This window comes from Plectropomus leopardus, chromosome 2, assembly GCF_026936395.1.
Source record: "Plectropomus leopardus strain MGB_pleo_1.0 chromosome 2, ASM2693639v1, whole genome shotgun sequence".
Taxonomy (NCBI): domain Eukaryota; kingdom Metazoa; phylum Chordata; class Actinopteri; order Perciformes; family Serranidae; genus Plectropomus; species Plectropomus leopardus.
This window is the reverse complement of record NC_142177.1, coordinates 18,399,492-18,415,822: the sequence shown is the minus strand read 5'-3', so window position 1 is coordinate 18,415,822 and position 16,331 is coordinate 18,399,492. Positions and strand designations below refer to the sequence as shown.

The following is a 16,331-nucleotide window of genomic DNA, read 5'->3' as shown; positions in this document are numbered from 1 at the left end:
GTTGTACACTGCTGTTTCTCCTCTAAATGTTTCCTGTCCTAACCCACAGAGGGTGCCACTGACACATATGTATTCTATGTACATTTTGAGGAATAAACAGCAAACATAAAAAAACTTTAAAAAAAGTATATGTCAAAAATATGCATATGATCTGTATAATATGATGCCAAAAGAGAAGAGCATCTCTAATATTTTATTTCCATAGATATTTTTTTTCCACAGTGTGAGGTTTTCAAGAAACTGATAACTATCTGTTTCTTCAGTTATTTTAGGCATACTGTGGTGAGAATATATAACTAATAAAACACCACGTATACTCTGACGTTTTGCCAGATTGTGGTGCGCATGTGATTTGTCAATGATGTCAATGATGTGTGTGACCAAAAACATGTTTACCCTTTCCTCGACAGAGCAGGTGCCTCTTTGTGTCATACACTGAGTCACTGTGTGTCTCATCAGGACTCTGCAGTCATACAGGCACACAGCGACACTCTGGTCTGCACCAGTCAGTTCGATGTAGAGCTTTGCATTAACTCTGGCACAGTCTAAGGTTTGATTTTTACACCTTTAAGCATATTAAAAATGCACACACTTAAGAAAAACATGTTATATTAAACTGTCCACCCCATTACATAACATGACACGGTGTATCACATGACATGGTCAATATAATCCTCTCCTAAGATGGTGTATGAGCAACATCTGTGCGATACACTGCATTTCTGTGATTGGTAAACCTGCCTTCAAAACCGAGACAACACGACAAGCACAGCAAAACACATCACACAAATCATAGCCCTCCAGCCCAACAATGAACAGGCTTCTGGCGCCCTCTGCTGAGTTTACTGAGACAGTGAGGATTTTAAAAGCCAAAGACACAACTTGGCAGCCATTTGCCTGAAACACTAAGTAGACTGCTTCTTCTAGTCTTTGTGTTGGAATGGCACAAGGTCAAGAGGAGAGTTAGTATCAAAACTAGACATAACCATGAACTGTAAATCTCAATAAATGATTACTTGTGGAAAATAGTGTCAAAATTGTAAGAGAAATACACAAAACATCGTGAGACAGTCATTCAAAACATCATGTGCATTCAGATTCCATAGAAACCATCTTAACTTTTTCCTCTCCACAGCCAACACTATGAACCGAAAGATCTTCTATTTTTAACATGTACAGTCAGCCATTTCCATTTCCACGAGGTAACTCAGTGTTCTTAAGTATGCACTTTAAAGCACAGCAGGTCCCATGGGCGGATGAGGCTGAGTCACACCTTCCTCTCCTCTTATAGGACACAAGACTGCAGCACCACACCCACCCACCACACCAGATTCTCCTCTCTGACCCCACACCACCATCAACACCACCCTCCTCATGCAGGTGCAGAGGGTTTTGGTATGACTGTTGCAGTACCTGTGGACAGCCTGAGGTAGGAGCTTTAGCTGCAGTCAAGAGGAGAGCAGCTGGATTTGTCCTCCAGCTGCTGGAATGTCATACCATTACTGTGAGAGATGGTGTAGCGGTGAGGACCCTTCCCCCACACACAGACTGTATTTATAGGAAGTCTGCTGCTGATGTTGCGTACTGCATTTGGGCTCCTGTTGTTCCTGTTTAAATAAACTGTGTGACAGTGGTAGTCAGGTGCAATTAAAATCACATAACTTATTTCAAAAACAGACCTTTTGAATTTTGACATCGCATTTGAGCTTCTATCAGTTACCTCAAACCACAAAGCTGAGCCTGTCCTACATTTACACCAAAAAAATTGAGCCAAAGTACACATTTTAATGTAGCTAATATTTTTGTTGAAATATTGCTTTGTACCACAGCATAGTCTATATGGACTATTTGCTAAATTTCTAGTAAGCTAGTTAACTTATCTTTTCCTGCTCTCGAAGTTTCTGGTCTCTAATGCTCTTTATTCTGTATTTACTATACAAACTGATTTATTTAGTAGTGGTTAGCAAATAACAAGAGACTGAAATTAATTGGCATAAAAATGACCCTATTTCATCCACCTTGCTCTCAACTTAGCAGCAAATTGTGCATTCAATACACAGCCGCAGTTCCTGCAACACAATTAAACTCCTGTTTCCAAAATAACTAAAATGTTTGTTTGTTTTTACCCATTGCCTTTTTCTCTGAGTGCCTCATCAGTATTGTGCACGTACAACTCTCAACAGAGATGAGAAGCCAACAAGATGGCTCACTCCTCAGCTACTTCCATCATGAGCTCTGGAAACCCCCCCTCAATGTGTTTAATTTTTTGTACCACTTGCACAAATAGGCAAGTAAGTTGCTAGATTTACTAACCCGACATGGCATTTTATTTTATTTATTTTTAGACAATCCACATTATGATATAAGACCTTCCTTTGTATTGTAAAAAGGAAGTATGCATTTTCATTTCTATGAACGCAAAATGTATGTTCAGGAAGAAAATTACACCTGCTCATTGCTTTTTAAATCAATTCACATGATCTGGTGATCCCCAGGATTGCTGGCTAGTTTACAGGCCTTGTTCAGAGCAGACATTTTGACTTGTCACAGCAGAGAAAGCTTTGATGTTACTCACACCTCTATTCAAGTGTGCCAGTCAAGCAATGACAGAGTGACAGTGATCCGGCATGCATAATATCCAGACACTGAAACTGAAACAGCTAAATGTAATTCACTCTTCATTCATTCTATTATTTACACATGTGCTTTTCTTGCTGTGACATCAAAACATTTTCCACAAAAAGGCCAATCAAGTTTAAACAATCATTAATATTTCAATAATTCCTTTAGAGTCCTGAATGTGACTGTGCAGGGTCAAAATGGCTGCCAGGGAAACAAGGTCAAATACACTTAAGTCTGCCTCAATACCACTGACATGAATTCAGGTAGAACCTTTTCTTAAATTACAACTGCAGGACCTGAAATGAATCATGAGAGGATGAGTGGAAAAAAATGTGACACTAAGAATTCGAGCAGCTGAGCGACTGCAGCGTTTTATGAATGTTAATGTATTAGTGACAATGCAGACAGGAATGGAGCATGTAGCATGTCTGCTCCAGCTAACATGCTTTACTCTCCTCCCCTGCCTGCAGGAGCTATATTTAGCTCTGGTGGGATGCTGGAAGCAGCCGTGACTGCAGAAAGTGAGAGAGGGATGTAAGATTTAACCCTTTGCAGCCATGATGCTCATGAAATGCAGCAAAGGGCTTAACTGTGGTAAGTCACTCCTCACGGAGGAGACTCTTTGCAAGAAAACGAAACGGCAACCTGCATAGCAAAGAGGCGGAGGGCGGCCAGCAATCCTATTCCCCATGCAAAGAAACCATCAAAGAAAGAAATCTGGAACAGTGCCTGCTCAAGGCCAGTACTCCTTTCCCTTGGATGATAATTATCCTTACATTATCACTTAAAAAGACCAGGCTGTAGTTGATGCTTATGGTGAAAAGGGAAGCACAGAAACAATCACACAAACACACAAATACAATCTTATCGTGGAAGACACTGGCTAAGACATCCAATAAAAGATGTCTGAAATCACTGCACTTGACCAGCACACCATCCCCCTTGGTCCAAAACCTCAGCATCATATGAGATCCCACTCTTTCTTTAAAGTCATACATCAAAAACATCAACAAAATGTTCTTCTACCACCTTCATAATATTGCACATCTGCGACCCTCCCTCTCCTCCTCCACTGCAGAAACTCTCATTCATACCTTCAAAACCTCCAGACTAGACTACTGCAACAACATTCTTTACGGTCTCGCCTCCACTGACCTAAAAAAACTACAATATGTTCAGAAGTCAGCTGCCTGGTTGCTCACACGCTCCTGCTCCAGGGAACACATCACACCCATCCTTCAACTTCATTTACTCCCAATACAGCACTGAATTCACCTCAAGATCCTCCTCATCACCTACCAAGTCCTCAAAACCTTGCCCCTCATACCTTATAGATCTTCTCCAACGTCAACCCCCACTCACCACCTCAGATCATCAAATGCCAACCTTCTGACCCCCATCACCACGACCAAGCACTGCACCTTTGGGCTTTGCCACTGCTGCCCCAACTCTCTGAAGCTCCCTCCCTCGAAACATCAACTCACTCCACTCATGTAAAAATCAACTCAAAACCCACCTCTTCACGAAAGCCTACAATACTTGTCTCCCACTGCCTCCTCAAATCTGTCATATCCTCTATATTATATATTTGTTTTCTGTTCTTTGTATTTGATTGCTGTTTCATGTAAGCGTCTTTCAGTATTTTGTATTTGTTTTCTTTTTGCATTTCATGCAAAGCGTCTTTGAGTCCTTAGTAAAGCGCTACATAAGTCCATCAATTATTGTTATTATTATTGTATATCTCTTCCTGATATTTACCAAGAGTACTCTGTAAAGCACCCCAGAGGCAGTGTTAAAGCTTGTACCACACTTGATCTGTACTTTTGTTCCAAACAACTGTCCAGCATGATTCTGTTCTTAAAGCCCTGCACGGAAATACAAAAACTGTATGATTCCAAAAAGTCCACTGTTGGTTAACTTTGATGTTTTTTTGCCTGTATTGCAGGGTTTGACAGCAGAGAGTAGACTGACGTGAGATTAAGGTTACAAGTCGCATGACGCACATTGTTCACAGTGGATATTAGTGGTTAATGTTTGGTGTTGCTGCTGGACCACCAGGATGCCCCTTCTCATATGAATAATGAACAGTATTTAGTTGTAGGTTAGGCCTGTATTATATGCGCACGGGCACGCACACACACACACACACACAACTGACAGAATTTCATGACTACGATATGAGTCACAATTTTAGTAAGAATGTTAATTTTTGCATTTCATTTTCACTGAAAAAAAAACAACAACATGAAAATAATGACGTGGTTTCTGCTGTGATTTATACCAAACCAGCATGTTCCCTTCATCTGCAATATTATTTGTGGGGCAGAGCATCGCTGTAGCATCACAATGCTTCATTTCTAATGGTGTGTTGTGATACATTTAAACTTTTTGCAGCTTCAGCTATTTGGATATTGCACTTGTAATTTGCGACAACATTTAGACTAACTATGCAGCCCTAATTTGGGTAAGAGCTGTTCATACAAATACAGTCATTAGCATGAGTGATCCAGCTGTCACTCCCAAGCCTGTGCGTTTAGAACATACAGTAATCACATTGCTTACTTCTGAATCTTACACTGTGATTTCCAAACCCTTCATTAATTATCACAACTAGGCCACCAATGTGAATTTCACATAAGTAAAAATGACCAAAGGTGAGTCTACAAAAATGCCAGAAAAATCAGTATGATACACAGCCATGCAAAACAAACAAAACCTAAAACATACCACAAAACAACTCGCCAAGAATTCACATTTTTTTCAACCAATAATGATGTATTCTACTCATGCTAAACCTCTCTTTCTATTGTTTTCTAATGTAATGAGAACTCAGAATTTGAAATTATATACAAACATTTTGAAGTGACCTTAAGAACACTTTAGCGAGGAAGGAGCCTGTTTTTCTAAAACATTGTTGTCTGTTGTGCTCACAGTCAGCGTGAGCAAAGGACAAACTTGGGAGAACAAGCTGGGCAAAAATGGCTTGTGAAAAAAACCTCCAAACACAGACACCTTGAAAAGTTAATGGCTAGTGTGGTAGATGACCATAAATGTATCCTCACAAAAAAATCCTATATTTCACCAGCATGTGGCATGCGGTAAAAGTGGATGTTGCCTGTGAGGAACAATGTTCAGATGTAGGGCAAGCAAACAAATGGGTTTAGCAGTAGGGGGGCGAGAATGGGGCCATGTCCCAATGCCCCCAACCCCCTTCCACTGACAGCATCTCCTCACATGATGGCACAACAGTGCTTTATGAAGGAGCAGAGAGGAACACTCACCTGGCAGTCGAAATCTTGAAAGTTGCGTGCATTCTGTAAGAAAGTCAAAAGAGGAGGGTTAACCATAGGCTTATAGATGCCATTTTTTCTTCTAAAAACAATAATAATATTCTACTTGTTTAACACTGATGGAGGTTTAGTCATTGTAGACAGATGGCACTGCAATGCAGGTGTAACGAGATGTGAGGGATTCTTTAAAGTACGTATAACGCGCCAAGCATTCATGCTCGAACAAACATAATAAATATGGCTGTGTCCCACTTTTTACAAGCTCTTACAGACTTTTTCTTTGCAATACATTTTGACATAATTAGATCAAAATATTCTGTCATTATGCTACAAACAATGATTACTGTCTTATCAGTTGAATTTTAGTGCATTTTGGCAGTTGGACCCAGGTTAAGAACTGTGCCCAGATTACAGAAGCCTAAGCACATTACAGATTAAACTGAGCCTGGTGTCATGTCCACTTCTATCATCTGCATTTTCTGCTTAACACGATTGGGCGTGACATACCGTAGCGGGCACTTCATCTAGTCTACTCATCTACTGGTGCAATTGATTACAACTGCAAAACCTCATGCTTTTAGGAGGCGTATCGCGTTCTTTTATGTATCTTAAATTGTCATTAACACTCATGTATAGGCGCCATCAATTTTATAATGACTTAATTCTTTACACATATAACACAAGGAATGCTGAAGCATTGTTACAGACTATTGTCTCAGTTGGTGTTTTGTCTTTATTCAGACAGCAGGAAGCTACAGAATAGATGGGCAGAGAAGCGAGAGTGGGCAGCAACAACAAAGAAGATTCTTCTGGGATTCAGTTGTAGGCCAGACCAGTAGGGTGCATATGGGTGTAGAGGCAGATGGTGGCTATAAAGCTCTCCCTTTCTTCTTCCTACTGGAATATCATTAACTGAAATCATGGTAAAAACATGTTTCTAGCTGAAGTCTACACTATTCCATTGCTGTAACTGAGAGCCCCTGTAATAAGTCCTAAAGCCCGGTAATAGGTTAGCATTAAATTTAGGCTTTAAAAAACCTGAAAGTGGTGTTCATTTGTGAAGATTATCTTGCTGAATATAATATGTAAGTAACACAAACGTTTGTTTACTACAGAGCTTATTTTCGGCATTGATCCAAAATCCAATAGAAAAATCCCATTGGCTTTTTGACGAGGGAACCAGGGTGATGCTCACTTCAATGTCTGCCTACAGAAAAACATCATCCCTGGGGAACTTTGTGCAGTTCTCAGGTGCAGGAGTATTGTAGAAACAACAGGAAAGCACAGGAGGGAACTAAGCACCTGTCTACAGTAACATACATCTTGGGATCACGACAAAAGTGGACAGCTCTGCGTACAGGTGTGAACACAACCAATGTGTCCTCATGTGTCTTGAGATGTGATCGCCCAGACCACATTTGGAGGTGGTCTGTCCTTTATGGTTGAGCAATATGGCCCTAAAATTATATCACCATATTTCAGGGTATTTTTTGTGATAACAATATTTTTGATGATATGACAAAATACTGAATATATATATAGTATTAGTATTAGTATATAGTATTGATATCAAGAACATACAACTGCAGCAAAATAAGTGTTGTAGTTTTACATGTCAGCATAAACATTTACAGTACAAAAAGAGTTTGTTTTCAAGAATTCAATAAACCCAAGCAGAAATTCACTCTCATTTTTTAGTTTGCAAACAGTAACCGGTAGCAAATTTGCTCTCAGCCGTAACGGTGTGACCTCATTATGTCAACAAGTTGGAATATTTACATTATCATGATATGCACTTTTAAAAGAAAATCATATTAAAATAATAATTTTATTAAATTATTCAATTATAATAATTATATTAAATTATACTGGTATTATCATGAACAATATGATATAGCACACTTCTGTTGTGCCGCATATGGCCAAATTCAAGATGTGTACGCTTATGTATTTTGGGCCACACTCAAGAACTGCCTACTCAGCTGACTTCCTTGCTTAGCCGACTGTTGCTGTCATTACACAGGTTAGAAGCAGCACTGAAGGACGGTCTCCAGAGCCCCTCTCCTCCCAGTGAACGGTCAGTTCAAAGTCAGCCCAGTAAGCAAGAGCTAAAACAGCGACACCTGTTCAACAGTCCTAACAAACTCCCTCCGACACCGAAACAGCTCGACTCTTCCCTTAAACTCATTAATAACTGCTGGGTGATATTTATTGTGTGATGGTGACAGCCCTGTCACTGCGTGTGTGCAGGTGGACTTTCGCCAGCTGTACCTGGTGGGAGCTAACACTCTCACAGCAGTAGTCTCTTAGTAATGGTGAATGAAATGATGTACACGTTTATTTGCATATAGAGCAGAGAAGTGAGATCTGATTACAAGGAATCACTTGAGACGCATGTGGAGACACATTCCAGTGCCAGGTGTGATCAGACAGACAGAGCTGTCCACTCCTGATCCAGTCTCCCAAGATGCATGTTAATACTTGGGGTAAACACGCTTCAAGAGCACTTGCTTTGATTGCAGCAAAGTTAACCTCAACATGTTGGCAATATTTCCATAAAGAAAGTACCCCCAGGTTTATTACTAAAACAAGCTCAAAGTCTATTTACAAAGCACCCTCATAAAGGTCAGCTGCCTCAACATGTTGAGACTAATGACAGTTTTTATACATTTACTAGCTCATTTTAAGTAATCTGATTGTCCAAAGGTGTGAATTATCAGTTTCTATGTGTTTTATTTGTTGTTATGTCAACTGCTGCCGTATGAAAGGAGTAAATGATGTTTTGTTCACTTTTGCATGTTCTGCTTTGAAGCAATTTTAATCATATAAATATGCAGAAGGTCAGTGAACCTGTTATGTTTTTCATGTTACTATTATCGTCACTTTGCTGCTGCTGACAGTTCTTCCTCCCACGTGGTTGAATATTCAGTGTAAGCATTGAGTGTGTTTTCTGTATGGAAATCATAACATGTTTTTATCACTTCTACACAGGATCAGAGAGAAAATGAGAATCCTCCTCCATCAACGTCATCATGTCATGATCTCTGTCTGCCTTTGAGACTCCTGGTTTGTTTTTTTAATGTGCTGGCCACTAGGTGGAGTGAGAGGTCAGTAGCAGCATCCTACATTCAGATGGCTTTTGTGATGTATATTTCCCACCTTGTCCATCACACAAGACATCTACCTTACGCAGCATACAGCCTGACAAGGGGAATTTTGCCCCTGCTCATTCTACAAACCCCCAACTGAGGTGACGCAATCCCCTCAGACCTGATGCTTCACTAGTAACATATCCTCTGAGGCACTATACCCTCCTGAGTGTCTGTGACAGGCGCCTTGGGGGAGAACAAAACAGTCTTTCTAATCAGCTAATCAGCTGTTGAGATGGAGCAGGGAAGAGGAGGAGGCTCGATGAGGATGGGAAGAGCTTTGATCTGTCATTGGTTTTTTCTCCTCCATATTTCCCGTCTGTTTTTGCCGTTCCTCACTTGCTACAATCTCTCAAGCTCTTAGAAATAGAGAGATGAGTTTCTCAAAGTTTCTCCTTTGATCTCTCCTCATTGCAGCGTGTCTGTTTTTTCTGGATGTCTTACGCTATACGCCTCACTTCTCTTCTTCTGTCTTGCCTTGTTCTATCTGCAACATTTTTTTTCTTTTGACTTGCGCTCTCTCTTTTTTTCTTTTCCAACTCCACAGTCAAGCAGATATGAATAATTCACTTTGATGAACAGGACTGCAGAGTGTGCATGCCCAGTATATTAGCATATGTATTTGCTGGGAGGACCATACGGGAGGCTCCTTCACTTTAAGTGTGCAACACATGTCTGTTTAGTTTGCATGTGTGGTCCTACATATGTTCAGGTGCACAGTTGTGAGCCTGTTGCTTCAGCAGCTGGTTACCCCCTCCTCCCCAAACACCAACTCACCTTATTGGTCAGCAGCGGCTTGATCTCAGTCAGCTGTACATCCTGCAGCTCATCCATCTTCCCGTCTTGTTACTGTAAACCACTCTGTCCAAAAATAATAGTAAGCATCAGCAGTTTGAAAAACAAAACTGTACATTATGAGAGCACTGCATAGATAAAACATCACTGTTGACACAAATGAAAATGCCCATTAAGGCAAAGAAGATGTTACTATAAATTATGTTTATCTTTCTATGTACTTTTTAAAATGAGTCAGTGCTTTATTCAGAGGATGTCTTTTTGATGTTCAGCATCCTTCAGTGCTGCGTCACGGCCCTCAACATGGCTAGCAGCTGGCGGTGCTAACAACAATAACAGTGCTAAGAGAGCTAACAAGGTTAATAAGGAAAACCGGAGCGTATTTTATTACTATAACTGAAACTTGAAACCTTTTTTTTTTTTTTTACAAAATAATGGCAGTATGTATAAAGTCTTCCGTTTGATAGTAACTAAAAAATAAAGGTGATATTCCCAGTCCAGTTGCTTTTTTTCCAATATTGTAGATAAGCAAATGTACAAGGCATGATTACCATCAATTTTCATACCATGGAATACCCTAAAACCAGTATATTGCTGCAATCTTAGCTTAGACTATAAAATGTGAGAATTAAGAGAAAAATGCCCATCACAATCCCTCAAAGTCCAAGATGATGTATTCAAAATCCTTGTATTGTCTGACCGACAGCCAAAAATCCAAAGCTTTTCAAATCACAATGATATAAAACAGAAACAAGTAAATTCTTACAGGTAAGAAACTGGAACCAGAGCATGTTTATCAGTTAAGCTTCACAAATGAATTAAATGATTAATTAAATAATCCTTTCAGTACATGCGGTTCATGACAACACAACCTACTCATCTGATACTGATCGGTTAGTCACGGACTGAAGGAGGTGGCAGCAGTCAGCTAAATCTCAAGTCCATCCCTGACTGAATCTCTCTCTTTCTCTAGGGTACCTTTTCTTCCTGACTCCACATTGGCATACTGTGATACGTATGATGAAATAAGAGCCGGCTGCGAAGGTGATGGAGGGCGTTTTCTCTATCAGTTCTTCAAGAAAGGTCACACTTCCAGTACACACAGGTGGTGTGCAAACATGCACAAACGCAGAGATGGATCAGGCCAGGTTTAACAAGGAGCTCTAAATCCCACCTCATTTGTTTTCCCCTTGAAGCCAGCCGTTTGTCCCTGCACATAATTACTGAACAAGAACACTGACACAAAAGTGTCTCCCCTCCCCCACTTTCCCTGAAATGGTAGCTCTTCGGCCTTGCCTGTTAGCACAAGGTGAGGACAGGAAGTGGTATTGAATTACCTGGCTCTGCCCAGGAGGGTGGCTCATGTTGCACATAGCGGCAGATGGAGTGTCTGTTTCTTCTAGGTCAATGCTTACAACTGGAAGACAAAGCCAAATTGGCCTGCACCATACCATGAACAGCTTTCATACGGAAAGACTGCATTTATCAGGGCAGATGTAAATAAAGCAAACAAGGTGAACGGGCAAATGCAACTGGGCAGAGTACTAGACAATTAAGAGTAGCAGTTAAAATCACTTCCAGAGACAGAGCCGACCCTACTGGAATGACCTTGAGATGCTGGTATCAGATAACCTTCAGCCTCAGGGTTGGTTAGCAATAATTCTAGCCGTGAACTAACAGTGGGAGGTATTAGCGATGATGACGTCACACCATATCTGTGTTACCAGCAGTTTTATCCTCTGATTGCCTGACAAAGGTCTGAACAGACAGCTGCCTGTTGACGCATGAATCGGGTCAGAGGCCATTCTGCTCTGGCAACAGATTGCACCATGCTTGGAAACAACCAGAGAAGCAGATGGGTACAACTGAGCACAATCCTCAAATTACATAAAACAGTCAGGGGGGGAAAAATGTAGAAACACGGAGTGTTAGAAGTACTCCGCCATCAGCATGGGGAGTGAAAACATGCCCAGCAAAATCCCTGCTGACAAATCCGGCTCAATGGTGGAACTAAATAATATTTAGACAAGTGAATAAGAAAAAAAGAAAAACAAATACTCTGCATGCTTGAGCAGATTGAGCGTATTGGCCGGATCAATCCAACACTTCCTCAGGCTGTCACAGAAAGTGGGATGGAGGCAAAAGCTGCTTTCATTGTAAACAGGCTAGCCGGGTAATCGAGGTGTTAAGGGAGACGGGGTCAGGGTGAGCTTAAACCAACTGACAGACTGACTGGGTGGCTTTCACGGCCCAACCCCACTGACCCCTTATTCCAGGTTACCCGGGCAACTAACTACCATCACTCCGCCACTGTCACCCTGGGGGCTCTGGCAGATCTCGGGATATTTCACCAATTTTCAACCAGCTTTGCATCAAAACAATGCAAGTAGTATGTGTAGATATACTTTCGGAAACTTTCCTCAATCTGGCCAAAGCCTAGATATCCCTACTCCCTCCCTCCAGAGAAACTACTCCAATTGATTTAGTTAATGTCATTTGGGGGAGTTTCACTGGCTCTTGGTGCTGTTTGTCGAACTACAAGCTGTACTTCCGCATATTAGTGTTACCCACCAACGATCGCCAACCCTGTCGCTGCCACCACAGACTTAAGGCTCACTTTCAGAAGAGTTAGGGCTCTATCCGACTCACAATTATGTCAGTTGAATCGAATTTGGCAGTTTAATAAGAATATTTGACCATCTGTTTTGTTTTCTACACAGACTTTTAAAGTCTGAACAGGTTCAGTGTGACATCAGCATTCAGGTAATATCGTAAAGAAGGTAACAGCACTAATGTTGGGTTATAAATGTGCAACATTTTCTGACAACACTAGATATCAAACAAAAGCCGGAGACTGCCACATATTAACTTGTTGTGAGCTGTAAGCCCACCACTTCTAAATAGAAAAGCAGTCTACCTCCCTTCGTGCCAAGTATCTCCTTCATGTTACCTACTGCCTGCATGTCTACAGCTATGTATCAAAGAGCATGAAAGTGAAGAGCGTTCACTCCGCAGCATAGTCTGGAGACTAAAACGTCCCCAGAAGTACACTGCACAGCAAATTAACTAGCAAACCAAAACAAACCAACGAAAAAAAGGACTGCTTGTCTTAAAGCAATGTCAGTTAACTGAGGGGTCTCCGACTGATGATTCAAATCTCTGACTTTAAATGGGCAACCCTACAAAGAGTATTCAAATGATCAAGAGATAACCCCCCCAAACTCAGACCGAAATCTGATAAAACTGTAAACCGTAAAAGATAATGTTACCGCACTGCTTTTTTCTTGCCGTATTTTAATGCTCCATTTGGAAGAATTTGTGAACAAGAAGTGGGCATCACACTGCTTCCTGCACAGTGAAAACTGAAGTCAAAAAACAGTGTTCAAACTGTAAAACTAAGCAGAACTGATCAAGTACAAACCAAGATTTAGTTACTGAGTTGCATATTTTTCACTTCAAATGTTTTCAGAAACATGTTTTAGCTTACTGTCTAGCTGGAATACGAGATCCAGCTGGCCACCATTGTTTCCCACGGATCATCCCACATTACATCACCTGCCAGCAGGAGCGTAGCATACTGGTAGTTAAAGGTTTTTACCTCTTAAGTAATAGCACCCTTTTTCTCTGGTCGTGTAGTACTAATTTCAAAAGTATTTGTGTTATTCTGCTGCAGAGACGGCCTAGATTTATGTGAGGGCCTTATTTATACTTTTTTAACTGTGCACCAAATCACATGAAATAACACTAGATCCCATTTAGCAACATGCACCACCATCAGCACCCTTTTCTACCTTTTCCATGCCTGCTGTACCGTTTAGCATGCGCAGCTGTTGCCATAGAGACAAAGCTGGTTGCCGATGTTTATTCTAAACTGGGCTAGCCCCAAGGGACAGATGTGAGGCAAGGAGACAAGGGGAATAGATAGTGAAAACGAGAAGAATTGATGAAGAAAAGCTCAAAGCAGGTGCTTTGAGCAGCATTTACCCCAGACAATAACAGGGAGTCTAATAAGCCGCGTGGACTGTTTAGATATGACAGCAGAGCTTTGTGTAAATGGAATAAAAAAATCAGGAAAAGCAGTCCCTGATGACAGGAGGGAAATTCCATCTGCAATCTGTGCAGCAGGCTTTGTCCCATATTCACGTCATACCATTAATGTGAATGAGGATGGGATTGAGAGAGCTGATGATGTAGAACAAGTCCCTCTAGCCTCGGCAGCAGGACTGTCTGTTGTGCCAGATCACTCTCACAAATGGTTTCCCTGACATCAGAATCTGTTTTACTCAGCTCTTCTGTTTGCAGATGAGTAACACACCAATTGCATGCTGGCTCTCACACATGATTTCCCTCATCTGTTCTTCAGGTCCATTTCCCTGCACTGTGTGTAGCTGCCAGCAGGGCTTCATCTCGGTGCTAAATATCATTCCACGCAGCAAGGGACAAGGAGGCTTTGCTGGGTGAACAAACGGCAGCAGAAACAAATCGTGTCAGAGGAAAACCACAGGAGGCCTAGATTCTACGCAGCAAAGGTCAATCTGTAGCGTAGTGTCAGCGCTGCCTCAGGGACACCAGGAAGTTTCAATTCCGACACAGTTATTTACAGCAAAGATATGCTGAAATATATGTAAGTTAAGTTTAACCTTTTGAAACATGGCTTGACTTCAGTTTTCTTGTGCTACGCTCAGGCACCTTTCACACGCTAACCCTAACCCTAACCCTAACCCTGAGCAAAGTGGTTTCTTTTTAAAAAAACGGGGAAAAAGACAATGACCAACTTAGCAAGAAATGGGGAAGAATTATTAGAAAATATTCAAAAAAATAGAGAAAATGTAAACAAAGTACATATAATTTATTAATAATTCTAAAATATATTATAATAATCTTATATCTAAAAGGATAATGAAAAATAAAATATAATATATAAAATATATACACTGTTTTATGCTTAGCCCTTTTTCAGGGTCACTTTGTATGTTTTGGTTTTTTACTTTTTGGGGGGCTTATTTTTAGGTAATTTTTTGGGGCCTTTTGCTTGTTGCCTTCCCCCTAAGTTTTTGAAAGAAATCTAATCAATTTGCGCAGGTTTCAAAGAGTTAATAAAGGGATAACTTTTTTAGCATCCCTCCCTCTCTGTCTCCTCCCTGGTTTGCTACCTACCTTGCACACATCTTTCGATCTCTATGGCAGTACAAAGAAAGAGGACATGCCTTCAGCTTAATGCTGAGGTGAAGGTGTCAGGATGCATGCATGTGTGGGCACAGAGGCGTGTGCCAAAACACCTACTGTAGATATATGGTGTTTCTGCCAACACAAAGGAGTCCTGTAGCTGCCATGTCAGCAGACGGCGCCGAGTGATCGATGAACACATCCCCTCCTCCTCCTCCTCCTACTCCTCCTCCTCCTCCTCCTCCTCCTCCTACTCCCCCCCCCCCCCCCCTTTTTCCTCCCTCCCTTCCACATTTGCCTCCTCCAACACTCTCTCCCTGTCTTTGTCTAACCATTTCCGTCTCACCTTGGGCCATCAGGAAGTCTAGGCAGGCTGCATGATGTACGACTGAGAGCCCAGCTGTGATGCTGACCCTCCCTTTAGCCCCTTCGATTAGCCCTCTTTCCTCTTCATCGTCATGGCAACCGTGACTTTGATTTACTTGTTGTCATCATTATTCACATCATGGCCGTGCTTTGATTCTGACCTCTTCGGCTTCAGGATGACCAAGGTGAATGTCACCAGTGACCTCATATTAACCTACCTCCGGGTCTCTATGGAGACCGTGACTCAGCCATGAGGCATATTGCCATGGTGATTTAAAACATAAGTCCTTAACTGTCCACGTATTGTCACCCTTTGCAGTGCAGAGAGTTTACAGCAAAGATGTTTCTATTAAACTCAAAAAGATAAAAAAGTGTGATAAAAATGGTCTTATTTTAGATTTTGAAGTGGAAAGATAAAAACATGTCACTTTTAGTGCACTGACACCATTTTAAAAATACTTAATTTGAACTATCAATCAGTTAGAGGTGAGGGGGAACAAAACAATAATTTTTCTAAGTTTTTTGTGTATTTTTGCCTTTTATTGATAATTGTTAAACGTGAAAGGGGGAGAGAGAGGGGGTGACATGCAGCAAAAGGCTGAGGCTGGAATTGAACCCAAGTTCGCTGCGGCAAGGACACAATCTCTGTATATGGAATGCCCACTCTAACCACTGAGTTATCAGGTGCCCCATTTTTCCTTTTTTCTAAGATTATTTTTTGGGGTATTTTTCCTGAATTTGATAGGACATACAGCATGAAAGGTGAAAAGAGAGAGGGGATGACATGCAGTAAAGGGCCAAGGATAGAATTGAACCCGCAGCCGCTGTGGCAAGGACACACAGGGCGCCCGCTCTATCAGGTGAGCTACTGGGTGCCCCATACTGTTATATTTTTGCATGGAAATATTGCAATGACACAAGAATGCCAGGTTTTTGTTTTTTG

At 41.2% G+C, this 16,331-nt stretch overlaps 1 protein-coding gene across 2 annotated transcripts in view; it reads right to left on the bottom strand.

Annotated features, from left to right (window-relative positions):
- Window positions 1-16,331, bottom strand: part of ndrg3a (ndrg family member 3a) — a 50,342-nt gene that overhangs the window by 18,398 nt on the left and 15,613 nt on the right. For both annotated transcript variants that reach the window (XM_042503287.2, XM_042503296.2), the window contains exons 2-3: window positions 9,839-9,922; window positions 5,904-5,936 (exon numbers count right to left, since the gene is read on the bottom strand). In XM_042503287.2, coding sequence (XP_042359221.1) covers window positions 5,904-5,936; window positions 9,839-9,895 — 90 coding nt within the window. In that variant the 5' untranslated portion in view covers window positions 9,896-9,922. The remainder of the gene's footprint in view (window positions 1-5,903; window positions 5,937-9,838; window positions 9,923-16,331) is intronic.